Raw genomic sequence first — 23687 nt, 5'->3', positions numbered from 1 at the left:
TTCGTTGAACCGACTTCATATTGAAAAACTTGGAAATATACATAAAAGTGGAACACCATATAGATAAAAGATCCTAAATTGTTAAACTTTAGCTTGACTGTGACGAAATTTCCCATTAAGTTCAGATTCCATTTTCTCGTCTCCTATGCAAATTCCTTATGCATAAATATGGTTTGGATATTAAGGATTTCAAGGGCTATCATTTCTTTTTCTATATGTTGGAGTTTTGTTTATATAAGGACGAAATTGAAGATAAACAAACATGACTTTGGAGAGCAGATATTTCTAAAATGTTTATTTGGTTATAGCATAAACGTTACAGTTTCCAAACTGACGGATTTCTAGAGGAGTCAAGGTATTTTTGCAATTGTTATAGGGGCAGATTGTTGTCGTTGCTTCCGTGGATGTCATGGACCTTACTTTTTCATGGAAATTTCTATGTTGTTAGTATGAATAATATATAATAAAAGGAATGAATCTGCTTATGGTCCATAGTTGTTGATAATGATACCTCCTTTGTTTTAATTTAATTTCCACAAAATCTATTAATGAGTTCTTCATTAACCCAATCTAAATCTTCATTCATTTCCCTCAAACAAAATAACAACGCAAATGGGTTTTCAGTTAGCGCTTTACTTCATCCTCCTACTCCTCTTCCTCTTCCTGTTATGCCCAATTTCACAAGCAGCAGAATCTCGAGAACCTGCCTGTGGTAAAGAAGTATGTGGGAATATTACAATTCCATCCCCTTTTGGAATCCATAGCAGCTGCTATACTCATTCTTGGTTTAGAGTAACTTGCAAATCGACCCGTAATGGGGAAAAGCCATTCATAAACGTATATGGCATCAATCTGGAGGTACTTGATTCCATATTTTCAGACGCCATTATCATCAGTAATCCAGTTACTTATTTTAATTGTGATCGTATAAGCGAGGCTAGTGTGAGTGTGAATCTCTCAGGCACTCCCTTTTTCTTCTCAAGTGACAGAAATTATTTCGGGTCAGTAGGTTGCGGAAATTTGGCTACTGTTTTAAGTAACGAAGCTGATTCACTTGGCGGCTGCGTTCAACCAAGGTGTGACGATGGTGCTTCTGAATCTGGCTGCTTTACTGTAATTACGGAAAATTTCACTTCCTATACTGTAAACATGACAGCCATGTATCCGGACAGCAACAAATGCGCATCTGCTTTCTTCTTTACCGACTACTCTTTCCGTAGTGCTTACCCATTACCCACTGGCATCAATATTGGAACAAAGCATGTTCCCGCCATGCTCAGCTGGAATTCCACCTATTGCGGTGACGGAGGTCAGTCACGCGCTGTCACTTCAATTGCTTGGCTTTCATTTTTCTTCTTTTAATTCAGTTAATGTATAGATTTTGCTAATTGTTTAAAATCAGTATTGAGAATCATTCATTTTGTATATTAATATTAATATTTTTAATTAAAAATATTGAATCACATCAAATTCAACCGTAAGATTTATACTGGTATCTATATTAATAAGAAATCCTTTATTGAGTTTAGTGTCACAAATAACACACAAATTTAATTAAAAATTTACTTAGAGTAACACTTTTCATACGACTTTTATTAATAAATATTTATTTATTTTGATGATTAGAGGTAAAGAATGGGGTTACTTGATATAGAACCTAAGCTTCTGTATCTACAATATAATACTTTTGTTAGTGTATTTTTGTTTTTTGAATGATACATTCCTTTTATTTCCTACAAACATTGGATGTATATACATTTAGTAGATTTTATAATTTACTTCCTTTTGCTAAGCTCGCAGGATGCGGAAGACCAGGACTAGGACCTATCAACTTCAACACCTCTAAGGTAGAGTCCTGTGGGAATGTTACTTTTCACTACCCTTTTAGCATGAAGGCCCAAGATGATTCCAATAACTGGTTTCAAGTAATTTGCAGCAAAACTGCCAATGGGAAAGAAGTGCCTTCATTGAATATAAATGGCACGAATCTACAAATACTAGACTTCAGTTTTTTGCGTGGCACTGTCGAGGTTAACCATCCAGTAACTTACTTCAATTGTCAAAAAAACCATCACAATGGGATGAGTCTCAACCTAACAGGCACCCGCTTTTACTACTCAGATTTAGACAACCTCTTCTGGTCTTCAGGTTGTGGTAATTTGGTTACTATTTTCGGCAACGAAACAGATAATCTTATAGGCGGATGTTTGCAACCAAGTTGTAGGATTAATAAGAAGACTTCCTCTATTGTTGGTTGTCCTCTTACTATTCCTAAGGGTCTCAGTTCATTCTTTGCAAACATGAGTGATATGGTTGATTCAAGTGATTATAGGAGGAAAAGGTCATGCGGATTTGCTTCCTTGATTTCTTATAACTCTTATTTCACTGATGATTTTGATCTAAGTAATAGGACGTATGTCCCAATGCAACTGCAATGGGGCACACTAATATCTGGAGAGTGCTATTTGAACGATAGTTTGGACACTTCTTGTACATTCGATGGTGAATATTGTTGGTCGAGGTTGAACTCTAACTATCTATGTTCGTGCAAGAGGGATAACGGTTATATCAGTTATTCAAGAGCATGCAAAGGTATAAATTAACGTTTTTTTTGGGAACTTCTTTTCTTATATCTATATTATCTTACTTAATACCTCAATTGAAAATTTATTAAAATATATTTTTATATACAAATTAAGTTATATTATTTTAAGGGTATTCTCATCTTTTTTACATTTTTATATAAAATCCATAATAAACCTAACATGGTGAGATTTGAACCTTTCACACATTAAATTTTAAAATATAACTTTATCATTTCAACCAAGAATTTATTGTCTTAGATAAGCTTTTAATAAATATGTTTATTACATAAATTTTTTCACTCACATCATGGATATGCCTTAAATTTGTATTATTTTTAAAGGGCTAATTGAGTTGGTGTCACCCATCAATTGAGTCTCGACTCGATTAGGAAATTATGAAAATTCATTACTTTTATAAAAGAACAAATATTATTATGAGAATATTTTTGTCATTTTATATTTTATGAAAAATCTAGAAAATTAAGTATAATGAAATTTGAACAAACGCAGCATAATGAAAAAAATTTCATGTTTTATTTTTATTTTGTTAAAACAATGGTTTTGCATACGTATTGGTAGAATACTCCTAAGCATAATTTGAACCAACAAATGGAAAGGGAAATTAGAAAGCTATTAAATGAATTTATTTAATCCCTGTGTCATAAAAAGGAATCAAAAGAATCAAAGAAGGCCAAATTTTTATGGTTTTGTAACTGCTTTTATGTAGCAAATGTTAACTTTGTTATAATTTAAATTTATTTAATATTTTTTAATAATATAGGGACTAAATTGATCTATTTAATAATAAAAGAACTAATTTGATTCAATATTTTAACTGAATTATATGATTATAGCTTCTTCTTCTTTTTTTTCCAATTCATAAATGACAGATGGGAAATGTGAGAATTATAACTATTGCAGCATGCTTTGCTTGAATACCCCTACCAACTATTGCTGGTCAGACTCTTGTCCTCCTCATTATGAATACAATAGTACGGGATTTCGTTGCGAGCGTAAAATAAAAACTCAAAACACTCATAATTTGAAAAGCATTATTGTAGGTACGTGGTGAATTTACACTTTTTTGTTTTTACAGTTGAATCATTATGGTTATTGAAGTATGTTAATTCAAGTAGTAATTTATTTACTTTTGAATGCGGATGCAGTAACAGTTATTTATCATTAAATTTGTAAAAATTAAATATCAAAACAATGAATGATGTAATAAGGTTTTCTCATTTTTTATTTAAAATGAAAAGCTATCAAATATGAAGAAAGCATTATTAAACATTTTCATGGTTTTTAAGCGTGTATTTTAATTTTCAATTTTAGCCATTAACAATGTTTCTTATATCTATATAGGTTGCAGCACTAGTGTTGGGACACTATTTCTACTACTCGCAACATGGAGTATGTACAAAGTCCTCAAAAGAAAACAAAAAATCTTGCTGAAGCAGAAATACTTCAAAAGGAATGGAGGTTTGTTACTGCAACAACATTTGTCTAGCAATGAAGGTAATGTTGAAAAAATTAAATTGTTTACTTCAAAAGAGATGGAAAAGGCGACGGATTATTATAATGAGAACCGAGTTCTTGGTCAAGGGGGTCAAGGGACTGTTTATAAAGGAATGCTAATAGATGGAAGCATTGTGGCTATTAAGAAATCCAAAATGGTGGAAGGAAAGAAATTTGATGAAAAGAAGGCTGAACAGTTCATTAACGAGGTGATCATTTTATCTCAAATTAATCACAGGAATGTGGTTAAGCTTTTAGGGTGTTGTTTAGAAGCTGAAGTTCCTTTATTGGTGTATGAGTTCATCCCAAATGGTACATTATACGATCTCATTCATAACCAAAATGAAAAATTACCATTGACATGGGAAATGCGTTTACGAATTGCGATTGAAATTGCCAATGCCTTGTTCTATTTGCATTCAGCTGCTTCTGCTCCTATTTATCATCGAGACATCAAATCTAGTAACATACTTTTGGATGGTAAATATAGGGCAAAAGTATCAGATTTTGGAACTTCAAGATCAGTTGCACTTGAACAAACACACCTAACCACTCGGGTGCAAGGAACTTTTGGATACATGGATCCCGAATATTTTCGATCAAGTCAATTTACAGAGAAGAGTGATGTTTACAGCTTTGGAGTTGTTCTTATTGAGCTTTTAACAGGACAAAAACCCATCTCCGCAGAACAATCAGAGCCAGTGAGAAGCTTGGTATCTTATTTTTTGGATTCAATGCAAGAGAATTCCTTATTTAACATTCTCGATCCAATGGTAGTAAAGGATGGTCCAGAACAGGAGATTATAGTAGTGGCTCTGCTAGCAAAAAGATGCTTGAATCTTAATGGAAAGAAAAGACCCACCATGAAACAAGTAGCACTGGAGCTGGAGTTGATTAAAGCTTCAGGTGGGAATGTTATTGAAGACCATGGTGATGAAGAATCTGAAATAGATGACATAATCCATTCATGGGAGACCAATCCTAGTTGTTCATTGTCTAGGACAGTTACAACCAACAGTGAAACTTTTCCATTAAATTCATCTTTCTAGTTTCCAACACTCCTAAAACAATTTCTCTTGATTGATAGCCTTTAGCTTCTCTATTTGTCAGATTGGTGGAGTCTTGTGGATGCCCAAGAATTCATACTTGTTATACTCAATGTTATTTGACCTCTTGAAGGTATATTTTTTTCTTTTCCTAAGTTGATGAATTCATTAATAAAAAAGACCTCCAAACAGGGATACAAAATCCAAGGATACCATCAATGGAAAGAAAGGTAAACCTAGTTATCCACATCTCCTTTTGCTCTTCTTCATCCTTGACCTTCTTCTTCTTCTTCTTCTTCTGATATCTGAAGATGAAATAAGAAGAGGTGATTAACTCATCATAGTAATAGTAATCCTTTATTGAGCGAGAACAACTAAAGAAAGTAAGGGATATATATTAACAGAATCCAACATACCCTATCAACAACTTTCGAACCTTCAATTTAAACTCCTGTCGGAACTCCTCTGACTTCGCCTGCAAATAAACAAACTAGCTTAGTCTCTTCTCTTGCCATAAAAATATAGGGGAATTGGATGGGACAAGTCAGCATTAAACATCCAACTCCGTAAGAAAATAACATCAAACAGAAAAAAGCCAATAAAAACTATTTGAAACATACAAAAACACAAATCCAGTGAAATATATATATATATATATATATATATATAGAATTGTGTAACATTAACAAAAATAATATAAAATAATTTGGTTTTCAAAATTCAGTGCATTGCAGTTTGAATTAAAATAATCTAATACATTAAACAATTCAAAGCCAAAAAAAAATCCAAAACATAAACTGTCCTCAAAAGTCCAAAAACAATCCAACGGTAAATACTTTTTAAACTGAATAGAATAATTAGAAAAAAAATAGATATTTTAAACCGAACTCCCGCCATACCTATTTGTCCTAAGTCTAGCGGTTACCTGAGGGAAAACAAACAGAAAATAAGCAATTAGCTTAGTGTGTAACATATTTCAAACAACAGATCAGACACATAATTTATCGGACACCCTTTTTTATATGCATAATTAGAAACAGATTCAAATATATTTTCATAATCAGACTCACATATTCATATGCAAAAAAAAAAAATTCTACTCTCATCCGCTACACATTAACTCCTGTCCATCCCTACACACTAAATAGGGTATCCAACCCCACAGTGTATGTCACTTTTCATAATAGTGCAGACCAGTTACTAGATATAATATGCAGTAAACTACCAGAAACATATAAATGTAGCTGAGCCACTAGAACTAATATATGTGGTTAAAACCACCAGATTAAACAGTTTATTAACTATCGCACTTCCTCTGACACATCATATTTCACCCAATGCACATGCACATACTGACAGAAATTAAATATGCTTATGTCAAGCATACTTTTCACATCAAATCATGCTATTAACATCATCAAAATATAGATCATGTTAACATATTTCACAAACTTAGCCCATATTACTAATAGTAATATATTATTAGATGTCATATTTGTTCAGTATGGACCCTGAGAATTAGCTAAATACAAATCACACAGCAGTACGAAATTGAGCAACATTTTCAGGAAATGGGCCCACACATTCAAGTGGCCCACATAGCCAAACTGGCTCAACCTGTATGATTCATACGGCTTCACACACGTTCATATGGTCCACACGACCTAGCATAAGATCGTGCGACTCACACAGTCTGTCACACAGCTGTGTGATGTCGACAGTAAAATTTTTGATTTTTCGTCGTTCACTGTTTTTACGAGATCGAGTTACTCACCTGAACGTTTTCTGATGCAAAACCAACAATGCGAATAAGAACAAATATGACAGATTAATAGTGCGGAAGGTAGATCACATATTTACTGCACGAAGGTAATAAGAACAGAAGAATGAAAGAGAAATAGAGATTGTATCACAAAAAGGCGCAAGGAAGAAGAAGAAAAGAAATAAAATAAAAGAAAGTAACAGACGTGATATAAGGGAAATTAATAGTGTACGACGGTAGGGGAAACTTATGGCAGTTTTGGAAAATAAAATTCAAAAAGAAAAATAAGATTACACTAATCAGTTATCTACTAAAATCATCCTTATCTAAACAGTTTTTTTTTTCTTTCCAGAGTTTAAATTCAACTCAAATACTACTATAGGGACAACACATTGAAAATTTAGCAAAAATAATTCTGTTTTGCTCATGTAAGGATTCAAACATAGGACCAAAGAGTAAACTAAAGCCTTACTACTGAAGCAACATACTCATTCTTATTAAAACATGCGCGAGAATAAAATTTAGTCAGATGTTCAAGGGTAGAGATAAGGAAAATAAAAATAAAAATTTCAAAGCGGAAAATTCAAACCCGGATCCACACACACACACAAGTAACACACTTAATTATTGAACTAGATCACTTCACTTTATAAAAATTTACAAATAAAAACTCAAATCTTTTAGGCGTTACATAGTCTGTTAGTCACTTATTTCCCAAAGTTCTAAGACTAATCCTAAGACAATTCTAAGTGGAAAGCTTAAAACTAAGGCTCGATCTCATAATTAGATCTGGGTTCGAGAGTACGGATACATGTAGGAAAGGTTAAAGCATCCCTACAACATCTATCTGAAGGTAGTCCTACAAAGCTTAGTATTTAAGGTTAGCTAATTTAAACATGGCCTCATCCTTAACTATTTCCCTTATTCTAGGGATACTGCAGGTCACCATCCTTCTAATTTCCTTTGTTGCAATTGTGTCAATAGCATATTTGTCGCCATTGGAGTCCGAAGTGATGATTGTGGTAGAAAGTGGGTGGTGGAGTAACTTTGGCAGCAATGCTCCACAACCTTACAAGTTGTCAGGTATATCATGCAACACTGCTGGAAGCATCTTCGAAATTAACAGATGTTATGAGTTCATTACCGAGGTTGGAGATAGATTTGGGAAATAAAATTTCCCTTCATTTCCAAATCTTGTCCTTCCTGATCTCAGTGGTTGTCAATTTCATGGAAATATCCCGCATCAAATGTGGATAGATATCAGTTTGATGATGGTAATAATATAATCCCTCAAAATTTGTGGAATTTGAGGGGTCTTGTGACTTTACACTTAACTCAATGTGGAATTGTTGTTCCAATCCCTTTTGCTTTGGGTCAATTATTCAATCTCCAATATTCAATTCTTTGGGGCAACAAAATAGATAGATCTATCCCTTCAAAATTTGGATATTTGAAAATTTTGGATCTCTGTGACAATAGACTTGTCAATTCAATACCCATTACCCCATACCAATTAACCAATTTGGAAACTTTGTACCTTAATTATAACCAACTTCAAGGTTCAATCCCTCAAGATTTTGGAAATATTGAAAATTTGAAGAACATCAACCTTTTATCCCTCATTGGTCAAATTCCTCTAGCTTTGTGTCATTTGATGAAATTGAAGTAAATTTCACTCTCCCAAAACAAATTAAGTGGCACAATCCATTCTTGTATTGGTTGTTTAAAGGTGCAGTACATAAGCCTTGGTTCAAATCTATTGAAAGATCCTATTCTTGAAGAAATTTGTAATTTAGCAAATTTAACTTCATTGGACCTTTCCCAAAATAAATTGTTTATTTAAAAAAAAAAACAAATCTTTTTCTTAAAAATGATACAAAAGTTTACTACTTTTCAAGTATAGAATCAACGGTATGTGAAAGCCAAAATCTGCAATTTGTGCTTAATCCTCAATGTTTTAATAGGTAAACATTGTAGCAGCCATGATGCTTGTAGGGTAAATACAAAATTTTCAACTACTTAATCCAAAGAAAAGAAACAACTATCTCCATGTACCGGGAATAGAAACCCTTAATATCTCACTAGTTTAGGTCATCAATCCATGGTAGATGAAGCGACTTTTTGGCTATTATGGAGAATATCTCCTTTGCAATTTAGTCCAAAAATCTTAATTAACTTAATTTCTCCTCTTTTTCAACTTAATCCAAGCTCATTCAAAACCTATTAGCTACCAAAAGCCCAGCAATGACTTATCAAACTCTTGAATTAGAACTTTCCATAAGAAATTCGCTATAAAAAATTAAATTGTCGATAAACTTTTGCGGTATTTTATCGTAATTTCGTGAAATTTAATATATTCACATAGAAAGAAAGCACAAAAAGTGGATCAAATTGGAAAATTTCTTTGTTATCATATCGCGTAAACCGCGTTTAGTTAGACGAGTGTAAGAAACAATTAATCATGTTTTGTTTGTCTCTAAAAGCTAAAAAAGTAAGTTGGCAACCAAGTGAAAAAGCGTAGATCATGGACTAGGTTTTGCTAAACTGCATTATTATTATTTTTTCTTGAAAAAAAACCCTAAGTTGAAAGAAGGTTTCTGAGTTGTTTCCCATCATAAAACCCCACACGTAAAGTTAGGCATTTACACAACTCTTAGTTATTACTATAAGCAAGAAATATTGAACATTTAAGATGAAATTACAGCAGCAGGTCCACAAATATCGTGGGAACAAATTTGATACTGTTTATTGGTCTTGCCGGTTTTTCAAAATATATTGAAATCGAAAAAAAAAAACTTACATATAATAAAGATTGTATGTGACGATATTTTGAATTGGAAAACTTTAGCTTGATACTTCAGATTCCATTTTGTTGACATCATTTTTTGGATGAAAACGGGGTCGACTTGGGTTTTGAAAAAATGAAACCAGAGTCTCCACCAATCATTTTTTATGAGGTGTGATTGGACCACCTCGAAAAGTGATTATTTTTAATAAACGGTTTGATTTTATTAAAACAACAAGTTTGGTCCACGAAATTTAGAAAAACGGGTTCGGGAGTCGGTTACGCACGAGGAAGGATTAGCACCCTCGATACGCCCAAAATTGGTACCTAGTTGATTACTTAATGTCTTAATGTCGAAAATTGAGAACTTTGAAGAATTTTAAAAATACGATCCTCGTATTAAAATGTTGAAAATTTTCGGGAAAAATGGGCATATTTCACGTTAATCGAGAAAGAAAGCATCATATCTAGTAAGTTAAGACACAATGTCTCGAATTCCTGATACGTAAAAAATGCTTGTTTAAAAGATATTTTGGCAATCTCAGATTTAAAAGGAAGATCACGACCAGTGAGTTAGGACGCGATTTTCTTTTAAATCCCGAGATTATTTAAAACATGAGTTTGAAAAAAAATTTGTGCATTTAGATTTATTATGAAAATCGAGACCCAGTAAGTTAGGGTACGATCCTCTCAAATCTAATACACGAAATGTTATTTATTCAAAACAAAATTTGTTATATCAAGTGAGATAAAATACGAAGTTGTAGTAAAGAATATGAAAGCAAATTGCATTGTTGTTATGCATGACAAAACCATAATGAATACAAAAGTATAAAAATGATAGAGGCAATAGCAACAATATGAAATAAATAAAAGTTCGGACATACAAAATAACAACGATATAAACGAATAAAATCAAGACATTCATTCAAAATAATAATGAAAATGAAATAAAACGTGAATACAATTAAAAATATAAAGGGATATATATATGTATAGAGATATAAATTAAAATATGTATGCATGTTTGAATTATAAAATATAGAAAATACATATGTACAAAATATATTTTAAAATATAAAGAATATATATGTATGTATTTATATAAAAAAATGTACATATATGTGTAAGTATGTGAAATTATGAAATATAAAGAATATAAACAAAATGTATATTTTTGGAAGTATGAAGTATATGTAAGTATATATATATATATGTATAATAAAGGTGTATGAAAGCATATTTTTATACATATATTTATAAAATGTATAGATATATAGATGTACGAATACATATATATAAGTTATAGAATATATATAAAAATATATTTACATATATATGTTTGTGTATATTTATATAAAAATAAGCTATTATAAAATATGGACAAGCATAATGTATATATGTACATATATAGAATAAAAATAAAGTTAAAAAAACTAATTAGTACTTTAATATAATAGTAACAAATAAATAAACAGAAAATAAAGCTAATAATAATTAATAATAGTAGTAATAATAATAATAATAATAGTAATAATAATAATAATAATAATAATAATAATAACACTAAAATAATTGACTAAACAATAAAATTGCTAGAAAAAGGGATTAAATCGAAATAAAAACATAAATGCTGGGCGATTTTGAAATAAATAAAAAACTAAAAGGATTAAATTGCAACACGCGCCAAACGTAGAGGGATCAAAACAGTAAATAAACCAAAGCCCCAAAACGCAGCGTTGAAGTGGACCAAATTGAAGCAAAAATAAAATAATGGGGCTAAATTAGAAATAACAGAAAATATGACAAAGGGCTAAATTGCAACGTGCCGCGAATCGGAGAGACTGCGCGCGCAAATATACCAAAAGTTAAAAACACGCGGATCCTCCGTGTCGGGTCGGGTCGACGCGCGGATCCCCCTTACCCAAAACGGCGCCGTTTCGTTTGGGTATTTAAACCCATTTTTTTTCTTTAATAATCATTTCAGCCACTTCTCTTAAAAAAATCTAAAATTTCTCTCTGAAATCTCTCTCCCTCTTTCTTCTCCGGTCAATAGCCCGGCCGAGAGCAGCCGGCGCGGCCACCGTACACTGTGGCTGAAAAATCAAAACAAGGTAATTTTTTTATTTTGCTAATATAAACTGTTTTTATATGTATATATATATGTATGAATATAGGAAATGAACGGGTATAAAAAAAAGAGAAAAAAAAGAATCCGAAATGAAAAAGGAGAGATCACCTTTTAGTGTCTCTTTTTTCTATTGATATTTCTTTCTTTTTTTGTTACAAAAGTCCCTAAAAAAAAGCCTCCTCGTTACATTTTTTCAATGGCCTTTAAATAGCCATTTTTTTACATCTTTTTAATCTGTTCTTGCGCTCTTGTCACTTCTTTCTTTCTGTTTGCAGGCGCAAGTAGGTGAGCAAGTGGACGATGGTGACGTGCGGCGGTGGCAGTGGCTAGGGGTAGGGTGCGGCACCACTTGGTTTAGGGGCTAGGGTTTTATTTTCTGATTTGTTTTTCTCCTTTTGGGCTAGGGTTAGGTCATTGGGCTTGGTTTGGGTTAGTGTTTAAATTTTGGGTTTTTTGGGCCCTAGGGCTAAATTGGGCTTTGTACACATTTTATCGTCCTTCTCTGCAAATCTTTCTTGGAAATTTCTAATGTATGCTGAATTAGAAAAGAAGACGTCACGAGAGCAAATGAGGTGCATTGCACAATTTATGGGGCAGATACTTGCTATACTGATTAGCTTGTAGAGGGTAGGGGTGTAATCGAGTAGAACTTGAATACTGTTAAGTTCAACTTAAAATTTGGAACTCGATTTTTGGTTTGAGTTCAATCGAACACCTACTATTAAGTTCGAGCTCAATTGAGATATAATTGAGGTACTTGAACTGGAGCTCGATTAAGCTCGTTTATCAATTTTTGTACTTGAATTCAATTCATAATTTAAGGGCAATAATGTAACTTAATAGTATAAAAAAATGAAAAACATGTTAAGACTCGCAAGCTGTTCGAGTCAAGTATTATTAAGCTAGAATTTAGCTCGATTTATAGCTCGAGCTTAGCTTAATAATTACTGGATCGAATTTGAATTATTTTCGATTCAAACTTAAGTAATCTTGCAAGTATCATTATCTCATTTACACCCTTAATAGAGGGGATGGAGAACAAAAAGAAACTGACTCTTAGCATATAAGGTTCTTTTATATGTAAAATATAATATATTTCCTACAAACATTGGATGCACGTACGTTTAGTAAATTTTGCAATTTATTTCCCTTTTGCTAAGCCCGGAGGATGCGAAAGACCAAGACTAGGAACTATCAACTTCAACACCTATAAGGTAGAGTTTTGTGGGAATGTTACTTTTCACTACCCTTTTAGAATAAAGGACCAAGATGATTACAATGACTGGTTTAAAGCAATTTGCAACAAAACCGTCAATGGGGAAAAAGTACCGTTCTTAAACATAAATGGCACGGATCTGCAAATACTGGGCTTTAATTTTTTCTTTGGCACTGTCATAATCAATCATCCAATAACATACTTCAACTGTCGAGAAAACCATCACAATGGGATGAGTCTCAACCTAACAGGCACCCGATTTTACTACTCAGATTCCTGCAACTTCTTTTGTTCTTTAGGTTGCGGTAATTTGGTTACTATTTTTGGCAACAAAACAGATAATATTATAGGCGGGTGTTCACAATCAAGTTGTAGGAGCCATAACAAGACTTCCTTTATTTTTGGTTGTCCTGGTACTATTCCTCAAGGTCTCAGTTCATTCTTTATAAACATGAGTAATATGGTTGATTCTAGTGATTATAGAAGGAAAAAATATGCGGATTTGCTTCCTTGATTTCTGTTGACTATGATTTTACCGATGACTTTGTTATAAGTAACAGGACACATGTACCAACGCAACTGCAATGGGGCAGACCAATATATGGAGAGTGCTATTTGAGCGATAGTTCGGACACTTCTTGTACATCCAATGGTGAATATTGTTGGTCGAGATTGGGCTCTAATCATCTATGTATCTGCTATAGGGATAACAATGGTATCAGTTATTTGAGCTCCTATGAAGGTACGAGTTAATATTTTTTTAGGGATTTTTTCCTTATATCTATATTATCTTTATTTAATATCTCAATTGAAAATTTATTAAAATATCGTTTTATATATGAATTAAGTTATATTATTTTAAGGGTATTCTCATCTTTTATATTTTATATAAAATCCATAATAAAGCTAAAATGGTGAGATTTGAACCTTTCACACAATAAATTTTAAAATTAAATTTATCATTTTAACCAAGGATTCATTTGATTCTTATATAAGCTTTTAATAAATATGTTTATTACATATTTTTTCACTCACATCATGAATGTGCCTTAAATTTGTATCGTTTTAAAGGGCTAATTGAGTTGATGTCACCTATCAACTAAGTCTCAATTTTAAAAATTATGAAAATCTATTACTTTAATAAAAGAACAAATATTATTATGAAAGTATTTTTATCATCTTATATTTTATATAAAATCTAGAAAAATAAATATAATGAAATTTCAACAAAGCGACCATGATAGTTAATATCTTTTAACTCCATGAACTTTTTTTCATGTTTTAAATTTTTTTCAAATAACGGTTTTGCATACATATTGCTAGAATACTCCTATTTTTAGAATCAAAATAACTTTTATTTTTGCATGCATTACTTAATTAATATCTATTGAATTATATGGGTTAATGCTCCTAAGAGTCCCTCTATTATAGTGAATTGATTAAATTAGTCTCTCTACTATTAAATGAATTTATTCAGTGCCTATGCTATAAAAAAGAATAAAAGTAAGACAAATTGGAATAGAGCTAGCATTTATTAATTATTTTTTATATTTTTATGGCTTTGTAAATGAAAATTTTTGTTTGAAAATCAATAAAATTTGAAAAAATTCAAGACATTTTTATATAGTAAATGTTAACATTGTTATAATTTAAACTTATTTAATTCTTTTTAATAGTATAGAGACTAAATTTATTCATATAGAGAGACTAATTTTATCCAATCTGTATAGTATAAGGACCTCTCATATACTTTAATTTAATTATATGATTATAGCTTTTCTTTTTCAATTCATAAATGACAGATGGGAAATGTGAGAATTATGATTGCGGTTTGCTTTGTTTGAATGCCTCTAGCAACTACTGTTGGACAGAGTCTTGCCCACCTCATTATGAATACAATAGTACAGAATTGCATTGCGAGCTCAAAATACAGGCTCAAAACTCCCGTAGCTTGAAAAGTATTATTGTATGTACGTGATGAATTTACACTTTTTATTTTTTTTTATCAAATACTTTTTTGTTTTTAAAGGGGAATTATTATGGTTATTGAATTATGTCAAATTAAATAATAATTTATTTACTTTTAAATGCTTGATGCACTAAAAGTTATTTATCATTAAATTTGTAAAAGTTTAATGTCAAAACAATGGATTGTGTAATAAGATTCTCTCATTATTCATTTAAAATGAATAGCTTGATTGTTAATGGTGTCACCGCCCCAGATGAGGTTGGGGTTCGAGTTGTGATAGTTGTATTTTTTGTTCAGGCTTTACACATCTTGTGATTGTAATTGACTAAAAAAGTATGAATGGCTATCAAATATGAATAAAACTTTATTGAAACATTTTATCGTTTTAGTTTTCAAATTACCTTTTAACTATGTTTCTTACATCTATACAGGTTGCAGCACTAGTATTGGGACACTATTTCTACTACTCGCAACATGGAGTATGTACAAAGTCCTCAAAAGAAAACAAAAAATCACGCTGAAGCAGAGATACTTCAAAAGGAATGGAGGTTTGTTACTGCAACAACATTTGTCTAGCAAGGTAATGTTGAAAAAATAAAGTTGTTTACTTCAAAAGAGATGGAAAAGGCGACAGATCATTTTAATGAGAATCGTATCCTTGGTCAAGGAGGTCAAGGGACTGTTTATAAAGGAATGCTAATAGATGGAAGCATTGTGGCTATTAAGAAGTCCAAAATGGTGGAAGGAAAGAAATTTGATGGAAAGAAGGTTGAACAGTTCATTAACGAGGTGATCATTTTATCTCAAATTAATCACAGGAATGTGGTTAAGCTTTTAGGGTGATGTTTAGAAGCTGAAGTTCCTCTATTGGTGTATGAGTTCATCCCAAATGATACATTATACGATCTCATTCATAACCAAAATGAAGAATTACCATTGACATGGGAAATGCGTTTACGAATTGCGATCGAAATTGCCAATGCCTTGTTCTATTTGCATTCAGCTGCTTCTGCTCCTATTTATCATCGAGACATCAAATCTAGTAACATACTTTTGGATGGTAAATATAGGGCAAAAGTATCAGATTTTGGAACTTCAAGATCAGTTGCACTTGAACAAACACATCTAACCACTCGGGTGCAAGGAACTTTTGGATACATGGATCCGGAATATTTTCGATCAAGTCAATTTACAGAGAAGAGTGATGTTTTTAGCTTTGGAGTTGTTCTTATTGAGCTTTTAACAGGACAAAAACCCATCTCCGCTGAACAATCAGAGCCAGTGAGAAGCTTGGTATCTTAATTTTTGGATTCAATGCAAGAGAATTCCTTATTTAACATTCTCGATCCAATGGTAGTAAAGGATGGTCCAGAACAAGAGATTATAGTAGTGGCTCTGCTAGCAAAAAGATGCTTGAATCTTAATGGAAAGAAAAGACCCACCATGAAACAAGTAGCAATGGAGCTGGAGTTGATTAAAGCTTCAGGTGGGAATGTTATTGAAGACCATGGTGATGAAGAATCTGAAATAGATGACATAATCCATTCATGGGAGACCAATCCTAGTTGTTCAATGTCTAGGACAATTACAACCAACAGTGAAACTTTTCCATTAAATTCATCTTTCTAGTTTCCAGGTCTCCTGAAACTATGTCTCTTGATAGATAGCCTTTAGCTTCTCTATTTGTCAGATTGGTGGAGTCTTGTGGTTGCCCAAGAATTTCATACTTGTTTCACTCAATGTTATTTGACCTCTTGAGGGTATTTGTTATACAAGTTCTGGATATGTTTTTTTTTTCCTTTTGCTAAGTCGATGAATTCATTAATAAAAAAGACCTCCAAACAGGGATACCATAAATCAAAAGAAAGGTAACCCTAATTATCCGCATCTCCTTTTAATCTTCTTTATCCTTCTTTTGTTGAACTTCTTCTTTGGATATCTGAATACCTTTATCGCCATTTTTCTCCGAAGCCATTACTACTCTATCAACAACTCTCGAACCTTCAATTTCAGCTGGTGTCAGAACCCCTCTGATTGATCATATTCTTTTTCAGATTTTCCCTGCAAATAATCAAACTAGCTTAGTCTCTTCTCTTGCCATAAAAATATAGGGGAATTGGATGGGACAAGTCAGCATTAAACATCCAACTCCGTAAGAAAATAACATCAAACAGAGAAAAGCCAAAAAAAACTATTTGAAACATAAAAACACAAATCCAATGAAGGGCGCATATTGAAATATAGGGGAATTGGATGGGACAAGTCAGCACTAGACATCCATTACTTCCTGCATATATATAGAGAGAGAGAGAGAAAGAGAGAATTGTGTAACATTAACAAAAAATAATTTATGAAATATATATATTTATAATAAGTTAATATATTTTAATTATATCCAATAATTTAAATAAAAATATTATTTTATAACATATAAACTTTTCAAGATATAAATAATAATAATAAATTTACAATCGATTTAAAAAAAAACAATTTATGCTATGAAATGGCCACATGAAAGCCCGAGACCACTCTTCCTGATAGGACAAATCATGGAATAGGATCAAATTCATGTATAAAGTGAATGAAAATTTACAACAAATACAATCAAAGCAACGGAAAGAAAAATTCACATCAATTGATTAATAAAGTCGCACATACAACTTACAACAAAAACCTTAAAACCAAGACCTACAGTAAATCGAATCTTGAATTCAGAGCTCCCAATGGAGTCGCTAAGCAGTCATAACATGCTAGGAATGAAGTTAACAAACTAGACACGAAAGCCTAAAAAGTGAAGCATAAATATTGACAGAATAACATCAAACAGAGATAAGCAACTATTTGAAACATACAAAAACACAAATCCAATCAAGGCTGCATATTGACAGATAATTGAGCGCCCATTACTTCCAATATATATATATAATTGTGTAACATTAACAAAAAATAATTTAAGAAATATATATATTTATACTAAGTTAATATATTTTAATTATAGTCAATAATTCAAATAAGAAATGTTATTTTATGTTAATTAATACAATTAAAAATAATTTTTTAAAATTAATTAAATATTAAATGCTCAAAATCACACACAATACCTGTAATATTAAAAGCTAGAATATTAAATACTATAGTTGTAAACTACTTGGATTTAGCTTAAATAAGCTTGGTTATCTTTAAGTTGAAGAATCCAAATTAAATTGGAGCAAATTAAATTTCAACATCTTAATACATAATTTCAAAAGCTTACAATTCAAGTTAAATATTATATTAATATTTTTAAATTGGATCAATGATCGAACAAATCAAGCAGTTCATGTTCAATCTATTTGATTTAAATCAAGTAAATTATTAAAAAATTATAAAATAATATTAATAATTATAAAATACGATTCAATCAGTTCAACTGCTTTTAGCTCAGTTTGCAGATCACCTATTTTTTACCTTTCTGGATCGATATCTCAATCGATTATTAGTCCAATCGAATATTCTGATATGGTTTAAACAACATTGCATTATAATTTTTTTTACCACTGATTTTATACAAAAAAAAATTTAAACCATTCAACATTATATATACTTTACCTTTAATGAATTATAAACATGTACATACAAACACTTCAAAAAATAAATAAAATGATAAATTTACTATCAATTTTAAAAAATAATTGATGCTATGGAAAGGACCACATGAAAGCCCAAGACCACTCTTCCTAATAGGACAAATGAGGGAAAAGGATCAAATTCATGTGTAAAGTGAATGACAATTTACAACAAATATAATCACATATTCAATTTATAATAAAAACCTTAAAGCCAAACCCTAAAGTAGACCGACTCTTGAAACAAGATTCCGTGGTGGAGTCGCTAAGTTGTCATAACATGCTCAGGATGAACCTAACAAGCTAGACACAAAAAACAAAAAAGTGAAGTTGTCATTAACTAATTTCTGCTTGACTGGTTAGTCACCTATCACCCAAAGTTTAAGGCTAATCCTAAAACAAATTTAAAGGAAAATTGTAATAGGCCCAATTTGCCCGGGCTTAATTGAAATAATAAAAATAAAACCAAATGAAAAAACAATAAAAGTCCAATAATGTCCAGTTACAAACTAAAAATTAAAAGCCCAAAATTATACCAGACCCAACTAAACCCAATACAAATCCTAATTACATCAGCCCAATCCCAACCTAAAACCCAAATTTGCCCTAAGCCAGATTTGAAGTGGCCCATTTTTGAAATTTCCAGGGTTTTTGGAACAACCCCAGCCGGCGCACGCATGAAACCCAGCCCCTCCGCCCGTGCCGAGACTCGACATGCGCCTCCATTCCAACTGGCCTCCTTACGTCAGTACCTGCAACAAACACCAACAAGCAATAGCAAATAGGAATAGCAGAAAGGGATTTTTATTTTTATTTTATTTGTCTTTTTTATTATTTCGGCTATATAAGGCCGATTGAAAATTTTGTAAAGGGCATTACGATTACGGATATTGAAATTGAAAATACAAAAAACAGAAATCAATGGCAACGAAATCAGATTTTTTTTAAGGTGATCGAAAATGTTGTTTTCTTCTTTCGAGTATTTTCCTTCTTTTTTTTTTCTTTAACTTTCCATTTTTTTTACTGAATATAGATAGAAAAGAGAAGAAAAATATAAAAAGGGGAATTTCCTTCATAGAAACGCCATTGGAACCTTGTCTATTCCATTCAAATCGGTTTAGATGAGGGATTTTGGAGTTGAAGCGGCAGAAATGGAGGAGAGATTTATTTCCTTTTGGCTTATATATAATGCATGAAACGACACCGTTTAGGGCCTGTTTCAGTGGCTCTAAAACAGTGCTGTATTGAGCCATACTCGATGACCTAACCCAGATGCAGCTAGATCCGCGCGTTTTGGTATGGGGAGGGATATTTGCGCGCCAAGTCTCTCTGCTTTTGTGTCGTGGTTCAATCTAGTCCTTTTGTTACTTTAATTTTGGCTATATAATTTTCTGCTGGTTTCATTTCGATCCATGATGGAATGCAGCGTTTTGGAGGGCAGGGATTAATTTCCCCTTTGGCCCTTCCCTGTTATTCGCGCGTTTAAAGTGGTTCATATCCTTTTATTTATTTCAGATTTGTCCCTAAATTCCTGTTTTAATTTCAATTTAATCCTTCTATTATTCTTGTTATTAAATTAATTAGTTTAGTACTCTTGTTATTATTTTATTTTATTATGTAATATTATCTTAAGTTTTCCATATGTTATTATTTAATTTCATAATGTATTATTTTGTATTTTTTATGTTAATCTAGTATCATTTGTATACATTTTTATGATTTTATCTTATAATATATTCTTAAAATCTATTTTTATATATTTCTAACTTTAAAGATTTATACAATAATATTTTTATAATTTCATAGCGTATATGTATATACAATTTATATTGAGTTATTTTATCATACATATGTATATACATAATATATTATTGATTTCAAATTATTTTTTTACCTATTTTCTATATATAAATATGTACTTTATTTCTTTTAAATATTCTATTTTATTTTACCTGTTTTAACTATTACATATATTATATATATTATTTATATTGAGTGTTTCATTTCATATGTATTACTTATTTAGATTAATATATGTGTATTATTTTGAGTTTTTACTTATTTTGATTTTCTTCGTATGATACTTACTTTAAAATTCACTTAGATACTATTATTCATTTTAAATTCTATTTTAAACTATTTCAAGTCTTCACATTAATTACTTCTTTTTAATTTTTTTATACGTGTAATTTAATGTATATATCGATAATTTCAAATTTCTTTTCTCTCATGTTTTTTTAGCTATTTTAAATTAATTATATTTTACTTGTGATAGGTTTTAGGTCACTAGCTTTTAAATGTTGGTGTTAATATTTATATGTGATGTGAAATTATTGTTATTATGTACATTGTATTGTTTGTTTGTATTGATTGATTATTTGCGTTCATTTGTATGTATTTTGGCTTACGAATTATTCTTTCGCGGTATGCATTGTCATCACATTGCGCTTTATTCATTCAAAGTTGTGTTTAATATGGTTTAAGTTTTGAGAATCATTTTATTCAAAAGCTTTCAAGATAACGCAATACTCGGTATTTGGGATCTTCGAGAGGATTGAGCCCTAACATATTAGGTTCCAATTTTCCTCGTTGAATCTAAATAATATAGAATATTCTTTGATCAAAACACATAAATAAAAAGCTCATTCTCGGGAATTCGATACAATGTGTCCTAACGCATTGGATATGACATGTTGTTTTCTCGAGATGAGGATTTTTTCTAAAAATAAATAAATGCAATATTTAATGTTTGGAATTTTCAGAAATTGTGCCCCAACTTATTGGCTTCGATTTTTTCATCTGACTTAAACAATTGAATACCCTTTTAAATTTCATTGCATGAGTTTTTTAAAGGACAAGCTCATTTTTGAGGATGTGAAATATCATACCCTAACCCATTGGGTGTGACATTTTCTCTCTTCAAAATGAGAGGGTCTTAACATGTAATTTGATTTATACAAGTCTTTTTGAATAAAAGGATCGTATTTTAAAATCTTTGCAAATTTTCGATATTAAGACATTAATTAATCAACTAGGTACCAATTTTGGGCATATCAAGGGTGCTAATCCTTCCTCATGTGTAACCGACTCCCGAACTCGTTTTTTGGATTTTGTAGACCAAAAATTATCTTTTTGGTAAATTTAAACTTCTATTAAAATGATTAAATTATGAGGTGATCCGATCACACCTAAATAAAAAAGATTTGTGGTGACTCCATTTTTGTTTTTAAATAAAAAGTCGACCCCTTTTATCAAAAAAGTGGTTTCGAAAAAAATCTTAAAACTAAGGCAGAATCTTATAATCAAATATGGGTTCTAAAGTACAATTACATGTAGAAAAGGTTAAAGCATCCCTACAATACCTATTCGAATACAAAACTTAGTGTTTAAGGTTTTGAAATTCTAGTCTTGGCTCGAATAAACTTAATATAAAGGAAAGAATATGTCCAAATATATAATACAAAATAAAATTCAAAATTCTACAATTATTGTCTAAATTTCAAAGTTAACAAAAAAAGTATAAAATTCTAAAATGAAGCGGAATTGAACTTAAGATTCTAGGATTTTACAATCTAAAATTAAGAACTTAAAAATTCTAAAATGTAGAAAATGAAATTTGAAAACCTATAAATTGAAAGACCTTTGAATCCAAATTTTAGACTAAAATCAAATTATGTATATTAAAACCTAACATCTAAAATGTAAGGGATAATTTTATAAATATGCTGAAAAAACAATTGAGAAAGTATGTCGTTTTGTTTTAATTTATCGATCTACATTGTTTTTGGAGAGTGATAGCTTGTTCATTTTGCATATTTTTCGTGTTTAACTCGACTTGTTCTTGAATTAGTTCTTGTTAATTAGTGAATTTTGCGAAATTCAGGTGCTTTAAATCAAAGACAAGCAAAGAAATGATTAAATTTAAGCATGAGAAATAGAAGAGGGCCGAATCGTAAATTTGAGACATTTGAGGGGCTGACCAGATTTTTGACCTTGTAAAAGCCAAATTTAGAAAATAAAATCTGATATTATTTCATATAATTATTGGGTAGGTGGAACTAGCCTAATTTCATATGATTTATGTATAAATAGGTGGTATAATGCACTTGAAAGATCACACTTGAATTCGCTTGGAATTGAATAGAATTATTCTTTTTTCCCTTTCAATTTCATGCGTCAGTAGCATACTGCTATTCCATTTCCATTTCCTTGTTTCTTCTCAAAATTGTTTAATTGCTTTTCAAGTCCCTTCCTTTCCAACTTCTACCATTTTCATTCAAATCCACTTCCATAACCAACCAAAGCATGATTAAATTCATGTTTCACTAAATTCAAATTAGCTTTAGGCTTGTATTTTTTCCGGTCAGGAATCATGAGAAACGTATCTGCACTAAAAATCCTTCAAATTGGTATTCACCATCTCTCTAGAATATCGGGATTGACAAATTCATCTCTTAAAGTTAACTCGATTTCAGTTCAAAAAGCGCGTTGGTTTGGATTTATTTTGGCATACAGTTGGGAAGACGAGTCGGACATGTTGTATTCGAATTTCTGCGAACAAGTTAAAGGAGATTGTTATCGGATTTAAACATCTCGCGCGGTTGATGTCATTAATCCGAGTTGGATTCTTCAGAAAGCAAGGTTGTCGGGGCCTTGAATTGCAAACGCGTGTATCGCAGTTAGCCAATCGATAAGGGTTGGTTTGCAGGGCGTATCGAGATCAACTACGGAGGAAGAATTGGCGGTTAAGACATTCGTAGCCACTATAACTAGCCTTTGTTTTAGGAGAAAACTAATTTTCGAGGATCGGTTCAAAAAATCAGAATCGATCGAGTTTAGGGCTAAGGCTTTATAACTCTACCTCCAAAATCTGAATTTATTTCCCAATTTTATTTTATTTTCAGTTTCTTTAATTTTTTAATTTTCCTATTTCATTTATTTAATTTCTAGTCATTTTGAAACTCCCTTAATTTATTTATTTTTCACCAGGTCATTTGGAGTTGTATGCACGTCTATTGCCACGATTATCGACACAACAGAAAATTCTATTCATAAGACACGAAAGTTGATCAT

At 31.2% G+C, this 23687-nt stretch overlaps 1 protein-coding gene and 1 pseudogene across 2 annotated transcripts; both read left to right on the top strand.

Moving 5' to 3' along the window:
* Positions 1-252: 252 nt before the first annotated feature.
* On the top strand, positions 253-5259 carry LOC105798205 (wall-associated receptor kinase-like 8). Of its 2 annotated transcripts, XM_052620879.1 has the most exons (4): positions 254-1309; positions 1801-2592; positions 3476-3646; positions 3948-5259. In XM_052620879.1, the coding sequence occupies exons 1-4, from the start codon at positions 613-615 to the stop codon at positions 5147-5149; spliced, it is 2862 nt and encodes a 953-aa protein (XP_052476839.1). In that variant the 5' UTR covers positions 254-612; the 3' UTR covers positions 5150-5259. The 2 variants fall into 2 exon arrangements, with proteins under 2 accessions (XP_052476840.1, XP_052476839.1); XM_052620880.1 differs by lacking the exon at positions 3476-3646 and having other exon boundaries at positions 253-1309.
* A 2545-nt stretch (positions 5260-7804) lies between these two features.
* LOC105784880 (wall-associated receptor kinase-like 1) lies at positions 7805-16638 on the top strand (annotated as a pseudogene).
* Positions 16639-23687: the final 7049 nt, after the last annotated feature.

This window comes from Gossypium raimondii, chromosome 9 (genome assembly GCF_025698545.1).
Source record: "Gossypium raimondii isolate GPD5lz chromosome 9, ASM2569854v1, whole genome shotgun sequence".
Taxonomy (NCBI): domain Eukaryota; kingdom Viridiplantae; phylum Streptophyta; class Magnoliopsida; order Malvales; family Malvaceae; genus Gossypium; species Gossypium raimondii.
This window is presented reverse-complemented; position numbering and strand designations above follow the sequence as displayed.

Coding starts and splice junctions, on each gene's coding strand:
- LOC105798205 (XM_052620879.1), top strand. CDS start 613: ATGGGTTTTCAGTTAGCGCTTTACTTCATCCTCCTACTCCTCTTCCTC. Junction 2,593..3,475: donor TTATTCAAGAGCATGCAAAG/GTATAAATTAAC, acceptor CATAAATGACAG/ATGGGAAATGTGAGAATTAT. Junction 3,647..3,947: donor TTTGAAAAGCATTATTGTAG/GTACGTGGTGAA, acceptor ATATCTATATAG/GTTGCAGCACTAGTGTTGGG.